The 19,638-nt window shown below is 36.3% G+C and overlaps 1 protein-coding gene across 1 annotated transcript; it reads left to right on the plus strand.

Annotated features, from left to right (window-relative positions):
- The first annotated feature begins 461 nt into the window (after window positions 1-461).
- On the plus strand, window positions 462-5,853 carry LOC107854174 (protein DETOXIFICATION 42). Its single transcript, XM_016699165.2, is given in 15 exon segments — window positions 462-619; window positions 940-1,031; window positions 1,602-1,723; window positions 1,833-2,072; window positions 2,196-2,377; window positions 2,680-2,818; window positions 2,957-3,050; window positions 3,175-3,275; window positions 3,858-4,021; window positions 4,893-4,964; window positions 5,051-5,096; window positions 5,099-5,166; window positions 5,265-5,360; window positions 5,497-5,618; window positions 5,702-5,853. Coding segments are annotated over 14 exon segments (1,566 nt in total). The 5' UTR covers window positions 462-619; window positions 940-954; the 3' UTR covers window positions 5,745-5,853.
- Window positions 5,854-19,638: the final 13,785 nt, after the last annotated feature.

Here is a 19,638-nt window from a genome sequence, read left to right on the forward strand (position 1 = left end):
AGGATATTCTTGTAGCACTTTCAATAGGTGAAGAATACTTTAGACTCTTTTCTCTTAAAAAAAAAAAAAAGAAAAAAAGTGACCAACTAGGATTCCAAGGAAAAAATATACGTGTCAAATCAAACATCACGACTTTGGTCTTCCAGGAATTTGAGAAACTTCTCTCAATTTAAGTTGTGGGACCTCAAAATATTATACCCGAAGAAAATAAATAATTTGGTGTATGGAACATTTTGCTTTTATCAAAATTCAAAAATAATATCAAATAGTATCATATTTCAAAGAATATGATGCAGATGACCCGTTCTAATAATATAAGCATTATTAATTATTTTCACAGTTGTAACTCGTACTTATTTTCGTAACTTATACTAACTTATATAAAAAAAAAATTATATGAAAGAATTTTACCGCGACCTCCTGTTCTGCAGCCTAAAGAATGTACATTAAAAAAGAATTTGTATTCCTCTCATTTGCATCTTTAAGTCAAGTCCATTAATAGAGAGGTACTTTTTTGTGAACAACGAAAACAATTCATAAAAAGCTAACAAAATTATTTCTCTTTTGAAGTTCAAGCTTCTCTCTCTATCTTTTCATCTCTCAAGTTCATAAAATTCTTGTAAGTTGGTATAAAAGGTTTATACTATAATTCAAGTGAAAATGACACTTCTTTTCTTCACTAAACTTCGAATTCTTGAAACTATTTCTTTGTCTGGTCTTAATTCATTCAACTTTTCTTGAAAGTAAGTTGTTACTTTGTTGTATCTTCCTCAACCTTCTTTGCATTCACACACAACACGTACTAGTACTTATGTGTGTGTTAAGTTGTTGGGAGTCTTGGTGGTGGTGTGTATGTGAGGGTGGGGGGCTAGATATACATATAAATGCATGTGAAGAAAATCTGAATTGTATTTGATATTGAGAATTTGGCATTTTCAGTGAGGGGAGTTAGCTATGAGTATGGCTGAGAAAGAAGTTCCATATTCAGATAATGGAAGAGTCCCACTCTGCATTTTTTTTAGGGAAGCAAGGTATTTCTCTAAGTCTTTTTTTCCTTGTTCATATGTGTGATAATCATTGTAATGAATACATACACTAGCAGTCTATTTTAATGTGCTTTCTTGTTGGGCTAACCAATCCCAAAGATACTCTTAATATGATATTGTATGCTTTGGCCAAGCCGTACTGTTGCATCCAAAGATCTCACACCATTAAGAGTATTCAGCGCCTTATAAATAGCCTCTCCATCTTTTCTACTATCCATAAGGTACTTTGTTCACCCACTTTGTCAATATTTACATAATGTAGCACGTAATCTGTCTTGTTTTTCAAATTGCTAATTCCGTATGACGTATAGTTATCTTTCAGCTGATTGAATAGTTGTACTTCGGTTATTTTCTTGAAAATCTATTAGATCAATTTTTGTTGCAGATGATGGACTTGCTCATTTACTTCAGATTTTTTCGTTGTTGAAGAACACTTCATAAAGTAGTGCTATGTGCTGATATTAATTTAATGTCCTAAGACACTTTTGAATTGAGATTTTCACAAGTTACTAGTAATATATTCTCGTTTTCCAATTAATTGTGTGGCATGAGCAGATCAGTTTTTAAAGTGGATGAGTTAGGCCTAGAGATTGCAAGAATTGCCCTCCCTGCTGCACTAGCTTTAACAACAGGTCCTATTGCATCTCTCGTTGATACAGCATTCAACGGCCAAGTAGGTAACATTCAACTTTAACAAGATTACAACCATGTAAAATCCATTAGAGTTTTACCACCTACCACTTTGTAGGAACACAATTTATAACTATCAAAATTTGTTCGTTACAGGCCCTGTTGAGCTTGCTGCTGTGGGAGTTTCGATTGCTGTTTTCAATCAAGCATCGAGGCTTGCAATATTTCTGCTTGTCAGTGTCACTACCTCTTTTGTTGCTGAGGAGGATACCGTTGCAAAAGTAAGCCCTGAACCACGAGATACTGAAATCCAGGATCTACAATCACAAGATGCTGAAGGATTGGATACAGAGTCGCAATCAAATAGTGAAAACAAAGAGCTAATACCTCAAAATGGTATGTTGTAAATCCATGCTCAACATGTTTTTGTTACAATATATGGAGAAGATCAAATAAATCTAAGTTCCTTCCGCTTCGTGATAATGATATTGTCTTCCATTTTATTAATCGATTCTGCAGGGAGTCAGTACAAGTCCGAGACGATAGCTACCACTTTTGAAGTACTGAAGCCAAAGCGTGAAAAGAGGCACATTCCATCTGCATCGTCTGCATTGATTATCGGTGCCATCCTTGGCCTCATCCAAGCAGCCTTTCTAATTTCTGGAGCGAACCCTATATTAAACTTCATGGGGATCAAATCTGTAAGTAAAGTTCTTAATAAAGTAGTAAAAGACACAACATTCACAAAGGTAAAATGCAAAATTTTCAACCCCCTTGCAATCTTATGTCTGCTGTTTTTTTTTTTGTTTTCTTGGGCCGAGGAGGGGCTAATATTTATTCTCATTATTCAAGACTTAAACTTGAAGGGTTCAATCTTTAAGGTTCCTGGCACTGAAGTCATTTTGAAATTATATCTACATTCTGTTGTCAAATATACAATGTTAAGTAGAACCTGTTGAATATATGCTCCATATGCCTCCTTTTATTTCTCTCTTATTAACAGGGATCACCCATGCTAAAACCAGTCCAAGAGTACCTGAAATTGAGGTCACTTGGTGCACCTGCAGTTCTTTTCTCGTTGGCCATGCAAGGAGTTTTTCGAGGATTTAAAGATACAAAAACTCCACTCTTTGCAACTGTTGAGCTACTAAAAAATTGAATCAACACCGATGGAGTTCAAATTCAGTTTAGACAAATTTACTTGTGTTTTCAACAAGGACAATAAGTACAATCTAACTTAGTTTCTTTCTTTTCCTTTTGTGTTCTGATTTCATCAGTGACTGGAGATTTGACAGATATAATTTTGGACCCCATATTCATTTTTGAGTTCCATATGGGCGTCAGAGGCGCTGCAATTGCACATGTAATTTCACAGTGAGTAGATTATCATATCTCTAGAAAATTGTGAGAGAACAGTTATCCAATATATCATTGCTTTACTGGAAAAGTATTTTTTGACATAGTAAGACTTAGATTATTATATGACTTGGTGGTGCAGGTACGTGATATCAGTTATACTTTTTTGGAGATTGATGGGAAAAGTTGATCTCTTACCACCTAGTCTAAAGTATCTGCAATTTGCTTGGTTTCTCACAAATGGTGAGGTTTCTCCAATGTTAATCTTTATTTCAAACATATGCATAACAACAAGTTTTCTATAATTTTGGTATAACAAGGCTTACGAAATGCTTATGTTAGATTCTTAATGTTTCCCTTCTTGCAGTTATCTGAACTCCGTATCTTAACAGAAACTCTTGTAAAAGTTGCATGATATGCTGAATGTTTTGGTTCATAGAATTTTTTGAATTCAGTCTGCAAAGGTTTTGCAAAAGGAAGTTTTAGTGGTTTTTTATATCTCATGTTCAACTCATTCGGTCTGTCTACATCTTGTATCTGTGTTCATCTGTAATGGCATCTGATTCTTTGGCATTTGCAAAAGGAAGTTCAATATGGAGAGAGCACGCGGGCAGCTTCTTATAGGATAGCAAACTATTGACAAATAGATTGTTTTTCTTTTGTTTTCTGGTACATGATCAACTCAATTGCACAAATCATCAAAGAACACACTGCTTTTCGATCTACTTATTAAAGAAAGTTTCTAGTGTTCAAGTATAAGGTGGAAGTAGTTCATTAACTATTCTCTCCTTCTCTTTTCATTCTCTTCTTTTTACGGAATTTCAGGATTTCTATTGTTAATGAGGGTTATAGTGTTGACGTTCTGTATAACCTTAGCTGCATCATTGGCTGCAAGATTAGGACCCACAGAAATGGCTGCATTTCAGGTCTGCTTGCAAGTTTGGTTGGCTACATCTCTTCTAGCTGATGGTTTGGCTGTTGCCGGTCAGGTGATATATGATCTTCCTAATTTTGCTAAAACTCAAGTTCTTTCAACTGTCTATAAACTAATAAGGTATGAGTAGAAAAATACGCAATTCAGTTAGGGGTGGAACTGCTTTTTATTGCTGCTAAGCTTCCGGCAGCGACCCTTGCTGTTCTTGCCTGTCTGTTTACTGTCCGGCCAAGGCTTTTTTTCCGCTTTGGCTTATGTTCCTTGTCTTCCGATCGGGACTTGAATGCATTCTACGTAACACTATTTTGAATGATTGCTGCTATCTGACTCGAGTAGACAAACAGGAAAGGATGTTATATCACCGGTCACCACCCTACCTATATAGTATCTAATATTAATTAAATCCAGTTAAAGCTTAAGTAATAAAGTGGAAGAAAATCTAATAAAAAGTGTACCACATTGTCTTGAATTCCTTATTTACTGAAGAAATATCACCATTTTCCCTCTCAAAATAACTTGTCATGGGTCACCATGTGTACACCAGAAGATGGTTCCATATCAACAAAGCTTTGCCTACTTGGAATTCTCAAGGTGAGTTAGCACCTTACATTGTTGTTCAGTTCAATGCAAAAAATAATTCACCCGGAAGCCCAAATGTGAAATAGTAACTAGTACCACAAGATTTTTCTAATGTTGATTACCACGCAACATTAATCTTCTGCGCAGAAAGAATAATTATATTTTATAGATGAATGAGGATAATCTGAGAGATATGTCTTGATTCAAAATCTATAATACAGTTTGTAGCAATCTAACATTCGGATTGTTTTGAGGACTGTGATTAATCTTCTATCTAATCTATAAAACCATCAAAACTATCAAAATGCAAATGAAATTCCGAACTTTAACCTTTGTTTCTCTATCAGGCAATATTAGCTAGTGCATTTGCTCAGAAGGACTTCAATAGGGCTACTGCTACAGCATCAAGAGTGTTACAGGTATCTAGGATGTTCTATTAGTAGATGTTCGCGTATCTTTAATGATGAACTATTTTTTAACTTCCAAATTCTTGAAAATTTTACAGTTGGGATTGGTTCTAGGATTGGTGCTAGCACTATTCCTTGGAGTTGGTTACATTTTGGAGCTAGATTATTCACAAAAGATGTCAATGTCATCCACCTAATTGGCATTGGCATTCCGGTATCCACCTTATCCTAATACACTTTGTAAATACACCTTCGTGAACTTTTCAAAGTGAAGTACTGGGTTTTGGAACTCACAATTTCTTCCCATTTCAGTTTGTCGCAGCAACACAACCTATCAATGCCCTGGCCTTTGTCTTTGATGGCGTAAACTTTGGCGCATCTGACTTTGCATACTCTGCCTACTCGATGGTAAGCTCACATGAGATTTCTTTTCTTTTTTTGCATCGGATATTACATTTCAGTGTGCTATGGATTCACCGGGTTAAACATACAAGTTGAATCTATGAAACTTAGGCATTTATCATGATGATGCATTTGTGTTCAGGTAGCAGTGGCTTTATTCAGCATTGTGTTCTTGCTCATGCTTTCATCAAGTCATAAATTCATCGGAATTTGGGTGGCTCTAACCATCTATATGAGCCTCAGAGCTTTAGCAGGCTTCTGGAGGTATATATGGTCAATTGCTAACACAGTCCTAATCTAATCTGTTTAAAGCTAATATGTTTATTTTACTATTTAACCACATGCAGGATAGGAACTGGAAAGGGGCCCTGGAAATTCCTCAAGAATTAAAAGTCTCTGATAGGCTATTATACATATGGCAATCTTCTAAAGAATATTATTGTACATAACTGAGGAGATATATCGCGGAAGCAATTTTAACTGTTATTTGTCAAGAAAAGTAGCACCATCGAATCATAGTTTAGTGCCTTGTAGCAGCGAATGAAATTTGTAGACTTACAATGTGGGTTCTAACTACAACAACAACAACAACAAACCCAGTGTATTCCCACCTAGTGGGGTCTGGGGGGGGTAAGATGTACGCAGTCCATACCTCTACCTCTGATGAAGTAGAAAGGCTGTTTCCGAAAGACCCCCGGCTCAAGGCACGAGATACCACACAAACACATAGTAGAGCACAGAAACAGATTACATAACATAAATACGGCACCCATAAGTAATATAAAACAACGGAAAGCAGAGGAAAGCACACAGATTCGTAATAAACATGGAACACGGAACACGGAATCATAACAGGAATAAAACCCCCACCAAGTAATCCCTACACTAGCGACCCAAACTGGCCCTAATCCTCTGCCGTAATTCGCGTCTACCAGACCTTCCTATCTAGGGTCATGTCCTCGGTGAGTTGTAACTGTTCCATGTCCCGCCTAATCACCTCACCCCAGTACTTCTTCGGCCTACCCCTACCCCGCCTAAAACCATGGTGGGTTCTAACTAAGAGCAAAATATGTGTCACGCCCCAAAGCCATGGTGAGGCGGACTGGGACTCGGTGTCTTCACTTGTCCGAGTGGACCAGCTCTAAATGAATGCGATACCATGACATGATAATAGATGATGAGAAAATAGATGAGAATGGTGTAGCATTTCATAAAAAGACCAACTTTCGTACAAAATGGGAGATGTGATCGAGTCCAAAAAAACATGAGTTTGCAGAAGGGCTGTAAATGACATGTCAACATGTTGTACAACAATACATGAAATGTATTTTCATGTCTATGAAATCTCTGAAGGATACTATCAACTGTATGTCGGGACATGACCCAGATATATCCAAAATATCTATGAACATAGTAGGATCTCTACACCAAATCTTGCCCTAATGTCAAATTGAGGGATTTAGATAGAAAATATCACAATCAAATGAAGAAGGAAGTGAGTTCTACAAACGAGAGAGAATAACTCTATTTACATGATTGAGATTATGAAAAATATCTTCTGATTTCGTTCGTCCTTTTGTGCTACAACCACCTCCTTTTATAGACTTCTACAACCGACTCTACCTCCATCTAACAAACTTGCAGTTGGCAATATGGACAGCTGTCATTCTCAACTGATTCAATAACTACTAAGTAGCTAATTTCCTGCACTAACTACTTAATGGCTAGCTTATGCTATCATTTCACTCAGCAAACCCCCTCAAGATGGAGGGTGGAAGACATTTAACTCTCCCATCTTGGAAAGTAGTAGCTGATGTTGCCCAGCTTCAAGTCCCTTTGTTAGTAAATCAGCTAACTCCATGTTTGAGCTAAGATATATAGGATCTATGAAGCCAGACTTCACTTTGTCCCATATATATGAAATGACAATCAATCTCTATATGCTTTGTCCTTGGAACATGGCATTTACTGCTATTCGTTGTCACGATTCAAAAGTTGAGGTCATGATGGCCTACCCTGATCCAACCTTAGTAGATAAGAAAAACACCGAAAAAGAAAATAAAATTCATAACAAAATAAAATAAGACAAGATGAAACTTATAGAACAAAGTCAGGCCAATGCATATGCAAATTTAGCAGTAGTCTGAATAAAATATATAACATCCCAACATCTAGCGTCGTAAGTGTAGAACATCTAATAAATACATCCAAAATACCGAAACCACAACTGTTTGTCTCCAAAAATAATAAAGACATCAGAAATAGATAAGAGGAGGTTTGGAGTCGACTATGAAAGCCTAGAGCTGGCTAGTACCTCAAAACCACCAACTCAATAGCATGAGGCAACCTCCGTGTGTTGTACTCGTGCTAGGATTTGCACTGAAAGGGTACAATAGGAGTGAGTACGGTCCACTTATACTCAGTAAGTATTCATACGCAGTCTGAGCAAAGTAGAAAATCATACAAGTAATGCAATACTATGAGCACGTCACTTGCAAACAAACTGGTTTCCAAATGGCAACTTACACCGTCTCCACTAACAATTCTTATATATATATATATATATATATATATATATGAAAAGTCAAAAAAGGATCAAGCATACACGAAAGTACATAAAAACTGATTGCACGTAAGTAACACAAGAAATGCATATGCAAATGCAATGCAAGGAATGATGAAATAAATGGTTTGAAAGTCATCACATTTACTGTCTGTATACACCTACGAGCCTCAATGCTCTCAAAATATGACCCATCGGGGTTTCGCAACCTGTATATTATCTCAAATTTTTCATCGATCTCAACCACAAATTCAATCCACCCGACCGGCATATCCCTCGATCTAGGCATTTTAAAAAGTATCTCATTTTCTTTCAAAAATCAGTCTTCCTCAATGGTACCGATAGCTCATGAATGTGTATGTATGAATTAGGATATAATACAATCAAATAAGTATGAAGATAACAAATTCATTCAATACGAGTATAAGTGAGCAAAAATATCAATTTGGTACGTCAATAGTTCATGATATCAGTAGTTGATACCATTGGAATAAATATTCATGTAAGACATGTTTAATATCATATCAATTCATAACTCAGACATTTCTATTATGATAAAGACAAATAATGCTCAATAAGGCCTATAATATCAATTCAAGTCCCCGCATAGGTTTCATATTAAGAATAAAGGCATTCAAATGCACAAATAAGGCCAATGATGTCAAATAAAGCTCCCACAATGGCAACATGCAATATATAATATCACAAGTCAATGAAAACATAATATAAACCACCACTTAGGCATCATACAATATATAATAGCTCAAAAAATATTTTTCATAGTTATTTTTTCCAACCCATTCCATGCTTTATTTATTCATTAACTACCAAGCCCAGTCTGAAAGAAGTTAGGCCATTACCTATCTCAAAGCGTTGAAATTCAAACCTAAAATCCTTCAACATAAGCCCTCCCCCTTTCAAATGATCTGAAAATTAAATAAAACATACAAATATAACATCTATACATTGAAAAAAAGCCAATAATACCTATGCTAACTATATTTAAGTCAGGTTCAAAACGAGTTCGAAAAATACATTGAAAAAAAAGAGGTGAACTAGAATTTTATCTTACAAACACATTCTCCAAAGTTATAAACGTCTATAGTTGAAAACCCACATGAAAATAAGTTTAAAATGAAGTCTAAATCGAAAAAAATATTTTAAAGCTTCACCGGCAAAATTCATAAAAAATTCCATTTTGAGACCAAGATTAAAGGATGTGTATGATAATATAATCAATATAAAGTAATGAAAATAAGGTTTCGGAGATTACCCAAGCTCAAATAGTGTTGAAAACCCTAAAAATTGCTCAAATCCAAAGCTTAAGATCCAAAAATGATGAAAAATAGCAAAAAGGCATATATATATACTGCGAAGTCTGCTTTAGCGGCTAAATGATCGCTAACGCGTCTAATGCTTAAACAAAGCCTATTCACTAAAGCGGCTACTGATTAAGTGATATTTGACCGCTAAAGAGCTGCTGCTAAAGCGATCCTTAGCCGCTTTAGCAGTTGCACCAGATATCAGCTGAAATCAGCAACTTTGCTAAGTTGTAAAGTTATCGATCGATTCTTTGAGATTTGTTTGAAATTTCGTGAATGCAAACTAACTATGGTACTAGGCTATTTTTGATATTCTGAACTCAGTGACAATGTTGACTTTTTAAAAAGAGGTCTTTGTCAACAAATTATCACTCAGAACTCCTTTCAGGTAAACTTCACTAGTTCTTCAAACTGAGAGTAGAAATGCAAACTAAAGGTTTCAAACCCGAACCAACCTTGTTACTAACCTAAATTCTACATTACAGATCTAATGGAACTGTCCAAATTGCGATATAGCACTCAAGATTATCTAATATTGATCAAAGTTAACTTTAGGACTTTTAAAGTTCCTGAAAACCTCAAGCTCTTCCAAAGCCCTACGAAGACATTGGAATCGTGCCAACCATCTCCCTATACTAAAATTAATAGGTAAAAACTATGAGTAAGGGTAAAATGGTCAAATCACATAAAAATAATATTTCATAAATTAGGTCATTACATTTATATAGCTGCTTTGTTGTCACTATATTCTTTGATTGGCATATTGATATCACCTTTAGATCTTTTAGTAAACCAACCAATCAAATTAACTCAGCTAACACCTCTCCCATACTTCTATATTTAGCTTCAGCTGAGTTTTTGCTTGTTGTTTGTTTTTTATTGGATTTATAATGAATCAAAGAGTATCTTAGCTTTACTAAGATATCAATGAAGCTAGTTAACTTAGTGTTCGTCTTCTCAGTAGGTCACTGAGACCAGGTTCTCCTTTTATATACTTTACAACTCTTAATGTTCCTTCCTAATGTGAGACTTTAGGGTATTGCATAAACTGCCTAAGCACTTGGACACTGAAATGAGTGTTAGGTCTTATAATGGTAAAGTAAATGAGTTTTCCAACTAGCTTCTGATAAGATGTGATTTTCTCTAATTCTATATTATCATTTATTCCATCACGCTTGTCATATTCTGTACTGCTGAGCTTTTGACTGAGTTCTAGTAGAGTAATGACATGCCTAGATCCACTAAGAACTATTTATGAAATTTGTTGTAAAGTAAACTTCCTTTGATTGAGTAACATTCCCTCCTTAGATTTCATCACTTTTATCCTAAGAAAGTATCTGAGTCCACCCAAATCTTTCATTTTGAAGTTCTTGTGAAGTGTATCTTTGGCTTCTTGAATCAACTATTTGTTATTATCAACATAGATAACAACGCCCAAGCACACACGCAAGTGTATGTGATTTTATCAAGTAGTAAAGGGGCTTCAAGAAAGCCCAAGTATCGATCTCTCAGGGACTTGCGTTCGCCGCCTATCCAATTCTAATTTAACCAATTGAGGAGAGGAGCAAACAGAGTTTTAAAGTTATAAATTAAAACTAAACTAAACTAATGCAAAATAAAATAATGACTTAGGATAATCTATGGATAGTAGCCCAGGGTTAAGGCTTACGAACAATCATACTATGTTGTTGAACTTCATTCGTTAACTTGCTTATCTTGGTTGTTGATTCGTAGAGTTAATTGCATGATCATGGTTTTCCAACCTCTAATCGTTTATCTAAGTTAAACCTTACAACTACATCGTTGAGTGGGGATGTAATAATTCACTTAAGTTCTTTACAAATATCATCCTACATATGATTCAAGTAAGGCTTCTAGGTACATCCCTGTCCTAGATGCTAATTCGAGATTCTTATTTTATAAAAAACTATGAACCTTGCTTATTCCCATATTCTATCGCCCTATTTCCTCTCCCGAGTTTACAAGGCTGATAATTGATGTATTCCAAGGGTAGCTAATCCTTAAAATAGTTAAAACAAGAATAAACAAACAACCATAATGATAAGCAAATCAATAAACTTAATTTAAAATAAAAGTAGTCATGATCTTGGCCTTAACCCCAGAAAAGGAGTTTTAGCCTTTAATGGACATATTCATCCAATCCATTGGATTGATGATACAACTCATAAAAGAAACTAAATTAAAGAGATACAAACCCTAAAAATAAGTTGTGGTATCCTCGTCAATCTTCCAAGATGTCCAAAAGTATGTAAAAACGTGATACAACATGTATTTATAGCATAAGGGTAAGCCAAATCCCAATAGAAGTTGAATTATCTTGAAAACACCCAAGTGTGGAGTGGAGCGTGCATTGAATGCTTCATTTATATGGAATAGAGCATGCATCTCATGCGAATCACATGCACTCTCTGGAAGTTGTCTTCAAAAATTTTTCTAAGGCAAGAGAGCATCGAAATAAGCATGCGTCGCATGCTAATAGACTTTAGGACCACCATGCACCTATTGGTTGATATTTTGGGCCTCTTTTAAATGCATTGGTATTTTTCAAAATCCCATTGGCCACTTCTAATTATACACGCGCCCAAGACATTCCAGGTGTCCTAAAGTGCGTCAATCTGCGTATTGTGCCTTCGTTGAGCCATTCTGAGCCTTTTTGAGTTGTTCCCACTTGATTTGAAGCTTGTATATCCTTCATAATTCATTATAATCCGTTCACCAAGAATCATATTAAATACAACAATTCAAAGCTTAAAACAACATAATATCCAACACGATGAACTTGAAACACGAGCTAAGCATAGGCTACTTTCACTTTGATCTATTACTCATTGTTTTGACCCTTGGCTTGATTCAATTGACCCTTGAGCATTATAATTAAGTTTTTTCACATATAATTATACATAAAATCATTTGTAACACTTTAAACATAATAGAATCCACCGGAATCAACTAGACAAGCACCTAGCTCAAGCTAGTAACACTAGTTTTCCGGGTTGAACTCTAAATGAAACTTTTAGGTAAAAACCTGTTTGAAACTCACTCTTAACATTATAAACATGTGTTTTAACATATTTATCTCATTATCAACCATTATAGCTTAGAATTATCCTCAAAACAAGGCTAAAAAGGCTAGAATAGGGACGCTAGAATGCATAAATACACCCAACATCGATAGATTAATATGATTACTAGATCTTCTTTATGGATTCTTATGAACAGAGAATGATCATGTAAATCTGAGAATATCTATCATTCAACAGTTCTTCAGTAAGTTTGATATTCCATTGATTGCCTTAAAGCCTGTTTAAGTCCATAGAGTTATTTCTGGAACTTGTATACCATAGACGCCCCCTATCTTTGGAATCCCTATAGAAGATACACAAAGAAATATTCATGCAAGTATCCTTGAAGAAATGCATTATTAACATCCATTTGGTAGAGATCCCATTCATAAGAGGCTACCACTCCAATCACAGATCTAGCGATCACCATTTTGTAATAGGTGAATAAATTTTATGATAATCCAAACCTTCCTTTCTGAGTATAACACTTTGCTACTAGTCTTGCTTTGAATTTATCCACTTTTCCATTATCTTTGTACTTAACCTTATATACCCATTTAGAGTCAATTGCCTTTTTTCTTGGTGGTAAATCCACAATAGGCTATGTATTACTTTCTTCTAAGGCTGCAATTTTATGTCTAATTACTTCTACCCATCTTCTATCTTGTGATTACTCTTTAAAGCTATGAGGCTCTTCTATGTCAAAGTATGTACTGATCACCTGTAATAGAACTAGTTTCAGGAACATCCACTACTTGATCAATGATAAGCTTGTCAGTTGTCTCTATTGGTTCATATGCACTATAGTAGGGAACCTGTTCTTGACTTGATTCTATAATATGATGTGGTACTTCCTGATAACCTGCATCAATTACAAAAGTTGAAAGCAAAGGTTGACCTGTGTCAAAGTCAACTGACCTTCCTTTGAAGGGAAATATATGTTCTCTAAAAGTCACATATCTACTAACAAACATAGTCTTATTCTTAAGGTCATACACCTTATAACCTTTATGATAAGTGGAATATCCAATCAACATACTTTTTTTTGCCCTTGCTACAAACTTATTGTCACAACCTGAACTAGGGTCTGGCGGTAATGGGTATCTCAAGTCTGCCGTGGATTGGAGACCACCCCCTTTGCCTAGTCAAACAGAACATAATACCTTAGCAGTGAATGGATTCCAAACATGTAACAGGATAGATAAAGATAAGCTCAAAGTAAATCTAAGATATGTTAATAACCAATACCAAGTCCACAATAATCCACAAGCCTCTACTATCCAATAACAATTTAAGTTGGGAAATGCCCTCAAGGATAGCCAAAAGAAATCATGAGAAATAATCTATGACATGAAATAAATAAAAAAGTAATGGCCTTCTAGAAAAAGGAGGCTTACCACTTCAAGCTGACTCACGAATGGTCCAAGATCACCTATCACTGTGCAGAAAAGACAGAAGTATCTCCGGTTCCTATATCGCATAGGGATACAATATTTGGAGATGGTTAGCGTGTTGAGTGTTAGCATGTAACTTAGGGAAGGGATAAAATAATGCCATGATCAACAATCTAAAATCACCCAAAACCAATGCACACAATTATATGTATATACGTATACATAAATATAACATGCTGAGTGTAGACACGTGATTTCGTCCTCTTAAAGTTCAATTTTATTCACTTTTACCCATTTTATGTCATCCTACCGTGTACCCTCACCCGTGTGATAATCCCTCCACAAATGACAAAAATAACAATCCCCTAACTAATTTTGTCTTGTCCTAGCAGCCTACCCAAACAAAAATAGACACCTAACCCTTATCCCTCCAATTAAAAAACAACACCTACCTACCCTATCCTAACAAACTCTACCCCACCTCACCACTACTCTACCCTACCCTACCCCCTACCCTTTTTACACGTTTTTAAACCCAAGGAAGGCACCATATATTGATACATATTCCATTTTTTTGGAGAGCTTGGAGAGGAATTCCACTCACTACAGCATTTTACAACCCACTAGAACCAAAAAATATTCAATATACACACACTTTCAACTACTCATCCTCACGCCTCTCTCCATTAGCACACCTCACTAAAGGAAACAACACAGATTTCCTTCACAATTTACTCTACATAGTAATTTATGACACACAAATCTAGGAGAGGAGATAGACAAAGAACACACTCACCTCTATCAGATTCTCACCTAAAATTGCACATACATACACACCCACACTCGATTCACACTGGAAATCGGAGAAGTAAGTAAAAAAAATAGGAAGATCGAGAGAAGAAGCGAGGGATATGAGGGAGATCGGGAGTAGCGAGAAACAGAGAGGGATCAAAATTAAGAGAGAGAAAATAAAAGAGGGGAGAGAATACTCTGTCATCATTGAAAACTCAACTTTTCTTTGATTCCGTCGCTGCCAGATCTCGCCGGAGCTCTGACAAGTTAACCGCTAAACCCAGCGACTAAAACAACCTAAAACCATCTCCTTTTCACCAAAAGTCATCAACTAGCCAGCTCCTGAGGCATTTTTCGACTGACCCACCAACATCTATTGGAAATGCCGGTAAACCAGCTTGATTTCGGTCGAACGGTCGCCGGAAATAGTCTACCAATCAACTTCTCTGTTTTCCAAATTCGTCCTCATCTCGCCAGAAGAATAATTGGTTGTTTCGTTCAATTATCGGGTCGGGTCCATGTTGAGTTCATTGAATTGAGGTCTTGGTTCGTGAGCTCCGAATCCATCGCTAAGTGTTTGGAATAAAAAACTGCGGTCAAATCAATTTGCTTAGGGGATTTCCGTGGTTGATTTGTCTCGTTATTTGGTGGTTTTGGGGTTCGCATTGAGGATTGTTCGATTGGCGTAGTTCAAGGTTGAGATTGCTCTAGTTGAGGTTTTCTCGATTCTTGGCCCGTTGGTTCATTTGATCTCGAAAGGTCCAATTTCTAACTCTATTTTTCTTAAATTCCATGTGACTGTGTTTGTGATTTTTTGGGTTGGTTTGTTGCGATATGTGTTTGTGTTGAATGATTGATCTCGAACGGTGCAATTTGGATGAAAATGATATCTTGTGGATAATTGAAATCGGTAATTAGTTAACAAAAATCGAGGTGAGAATTGGAAACGGATAGAAAAATTAATGGGGATTTGTTCGTATTGATTGATTGATGTTTGTTTGTTGTAAATTAGGCGTTGGATTTGTTAAGTTTGATAATATCACATTTAGATCGAATAGATAGGCAAAGGTAGGTTCGGGTAGGCAAAATTTAGAATTGATGGATTGTTGGAATGTTTGAAATATTTGTGGAGTGGTTCTGATTTATGCATTGAGATTCAATTGTATAATTTGGCCGGGGAATGCCCCGAAGTATCTGTATATATTTATTCCCTGGGGAATGCCCCAAGGTATCATGTATTCGGAGGACGTTCGTGATGAAGGCCCGAGGCGTCGGGTAGAACATTAGTTTAGAATTAATTTAGTATAGGTTTATATTTCTGCATTTCTTTTCATACCCCGGACTGTATAATTGGACTGGATATTACATTTTGGATTGTTTTGTTTTGTTTATCGTTTGATTGTTTTGCGTGCCTCTGTGTGATTTATGCATTTTGTAGTGTCAAAATAGTCGATACACTCTACCTAGCGACCGTGGTTGAATCACGGGATCGAGAGGTGCCTAACACCTTCGCCTTGGTCAACAGAATTCCTTAGTCGGAATCTCTATTCGCAAACCAGTTTAAAGAGTTAAATGATTTTGAAAAGGATTTTCCAATGGTGACTTGGTACACCCGATTATGCCAAGTGGCGACTCTGAATAAAAAATGTTAATAATCTTTTTTCCAAAAAATTTTTTCATTTCTTGTCACTTAAATAATAAAACCCTTTCGAACATTAAATTATAACCATTTTTTGGAGTACGTAAAAAGGGGTGTGATAGCTCTGGCGACTCTGATGGGGACAATGACAAGTTTTTATAATTTGAGCTATTTTTGGAGTCGTATCGACTTTGTTTGGCATTACGAGTGTATAAGCATTGTTTGTGATTATTTTTGATGTTATTTTCACTTTTGTGCATTTTTGTGCTCTTTGTTTATCGTATTTATCCTATGTGTTACCGCTTTATATCTGTCATCATGAGTCCACGCCCTGGCCTTCTTTCTGCAACAAGTCCGTAGTACACGTGTTGTACACAACCTCTAGTTGAGTCACCCTTATTTTAGGGGGGGAGCCATCGGTGTTATGGAGTAGGTGGAAAGCAAAGCAGCCACTATCGACCATACGCTCCCCCGAACAGCCTTGTTAGTGAACCATAACGTAGGTCAGCCTTTAGGTCATGCTTATGTGCATCATACAGAGACCTAGCGGGACCCACATGACCTTTTGTAGGAGACTCCCCTCTAAAGCATCCCTACGTGCTAACTGTTGCATTTTTAAGGGTAACGTGGTCATTTGATGGACTGATTTTTGAAAAAATAAAAAATAAAAATAAAAATAAAAAAATAAAAAATAAAAAATATTTAGGAGTAAGGTTCGTAGGAAAAAACGAAAAAGAAAAAAATAGAACAAAGTGAGTCGAAAAGAATGAAAAAAAGAGGAATGTCGTAGTTTATTTTAGAATTCTTTATGACTTTTGTTCTTCACGATCCAAAAACTCAAAAAGATTTTTTTTTACGTTTTACATTTATCTTCTCAAAGTACCGTAAATTAAAAAAAAAAGAGTTTGTTTGCCTTTTCTACTTATTTGTCAAAAACAAAAATACCAAAAAGATTTTTCTTCATAATTGGTGGTGTCAGTGTCTAGCTAAAAATCCAAAAGTTTTTTTCATTTCTTTTGGGTAGTGTCTCTTAAGTTACGGTCAATTTATTAGTTAATCGTTAATTTTCCAATCTGGATGAACTACGCATACTTGATTCCCTTCCTACGGGCTAGGATACGTAGGCAACCCTCGGAGGGTCCGGTATTCTTTGTGTTGGCCTTTGTCTTAGTATTAGCCTAGGTCTCTTGCCCCGTAATCTAGAGTTGTTTGCCAAGTAGAATGATTTCGCTCAGTGCTTCTGTTCGGCAAATTGGAGTCATAGATGTGGTCTGTCCCATCGACATATGTTTGCATCAAAAATCCCAAGAGTTGGGAATCTTCTACTCCTGTTAAATTTTTCAGATAACGTCTTGTGTGTTATTACAAGATGGATTTGTCCATCAAGTCTAGAGTTCTGATGGTTGTCAAGGTGCCCAAAAAGTTAATCAAATGGTGGGAAATGTTTAACTATGTTGATCAGCAGAAACTGGTTAAAATATTAGGTGATCTTATGGAACTTCTGCATGTTACCCCTCGTCCAGATTTAATAGTGGCTTTGTTGACCTTTTGGGGCCCGAGTGGTTTGGTATTCAGGTTTGGAGAATGTGAAATGACTCTTACTTTGGCAGAAATATCCGGTTTGTTGCATTTGCCCTATATCGAGAAGGATATGATTCGAGCACGAAATCATACTGGCGTGAGATTTTTACAGTCTTGTGGTTTAAAAAGTAAGGGTATCCGTTTGGGTTGTTTAAGTGATTCGTGGGTTTCGCTAGATTTTTTGTTCGCTAGATTCGGGCCCTCAGAAGGTTTTGATTGCTTTTGGGATGAATTTCATGTGACTAAGGGGAAGTGGGAGAGAAAGCCTCTTGAAGTCTTCACCCTCGCTTTGTTAGGTACTTTAGTGTTTCCACTAGAAGAAAGACGTATTAATACCCATTCGCAATCTGTGGTGATGGCACTATTTCATAAGGATCAAAACGACAAGGGCATTAATCAAAAGGGCAGGTTCACTCTCATACCCATGATCTTAACAGAAATATATAAGGCTTTAACCGAAGTGAAGGGAGGAAGGAGATTTTTTGAGGGCAGTAACCTGATATTGTAGATATGGGTGATGAAGCATTTGCATGCGCCTTCTTTAGTTAGACCAGACGTGTTAGATCGTTGTATTCCCAATCGAGTGAAAGCCATGGACTCCAAGTTACGTTTGGATTAATTCTCGTTACCCATGCGAGTCGACGCTTGGATTGAATTTCTTGAGTCAAGAACCAGGGATAAAATTTTGTGGACTTATCTGTGGCTTCGCCCAAAGATAGTATTGTTAGGTTGTCAGACACAGCTCCCTTTAGTTATGTTAGGGCTCAATTACACTAGACCATATAGTCTTTCTAGGGTAATGCGCCAGTTGGGTAGGCTGCAGGACGTGCCACCAACAGTGGATCTTCTGAAGGATGTTGAGTACTTCAAGGACCAAGCCTTAGGTGAGAGCAAGTATGAGCAGTTTTGGAAGCATGCAACAAAGCTGGGTATGGACACACTCAAAGAAAGTTTGGATAATCCGGGTTACACTCAAGGATATGGGGTTTGGCTTCAATCTATCCCCCGGGGTATCAGTCAACCCTTACCAGCGCAACTTAGAGGGAGAATACAGGAAGAATGCATAGTAGATGACCATCAGGATGAAAGTGTAGGGTCCAAAGTGGAAACACTGAGAGTTCAGTTAGCAGATTTGTTCAAGACGGTAGAAAGGTATCAATAATCTTTCCAAGTGCACTCCTCATGAAGCAGGAATACGGGCCCAAAGCTTCCTCCCCGGTATCAGGGTGTCTTTACAGGATATGCTACAAAGTTTAAATGGGAGACAGAGAACTTCAGAGGCAGGTCCATATCAGCCAGGGTCATCACGCAGAGCACTAGTCTGAAAGAACACTTCTTATCTTTATTCAGTTTGAGTCTTTTATGTGTCTGTCATTGTAGGGTGGTGTCTGTTTTAAGTCGAAGTCAAGTTGTTTTTGGTATTAGAGTCTTTATTAGTAATTTCACCTATGTCGTCTTAGGGGTCTATAATGTTGTTTCATATTTGTTGTTTAGCTTTAAAGTGGTCCCAAACTTTTGTACGTTTTTCTTGTTTTCTTTCTTCAAAATGTTATGATGTTACGTCTTTCCTTGGTTTGTTTATTTTCGTTTTCGCAAAAAAAAAAAAAGAAAAGAAAAAGTGGGTAATGTTTATGCACATGCTGCCCGAACTACACAAGATCTGATTCATGTACAACATAATACGTAGGCAACCTACTTTTGGGTTTGATCTAATCATTTTGTTTCATTGTTTTTCATTATTTTTCCTCTTTTAAAGAAAAACAAAAGCCATAAAGAATGATAAAATAAAGGTAGATAACAAGAGAAAAGAAAAGAACAGAGATGGATACGAAATAATAATAATAATAATAATAAGTGTAGAAAATAAAAAAAAGTGTAGACAAAAATCAAGATGATGTTAAAATGACCTC

The sequence above is a fragment of the Capsicum annuum genome, chromosome 11 (assembly GCF_002878395.1).
Source record: "Capsicum annuum cultivar UCD-10X-F1 chromosome 11, UCD10Xv1.1, whole genome shotgun sequence".
NCBI classification, from domain to species: domain Eukaryota; kingdom Viridiplantae; phylum Streptophyta; class Magnoliopsida; order Solanales; family Solanaceae; genus Capsicum; species Capsicum annuum.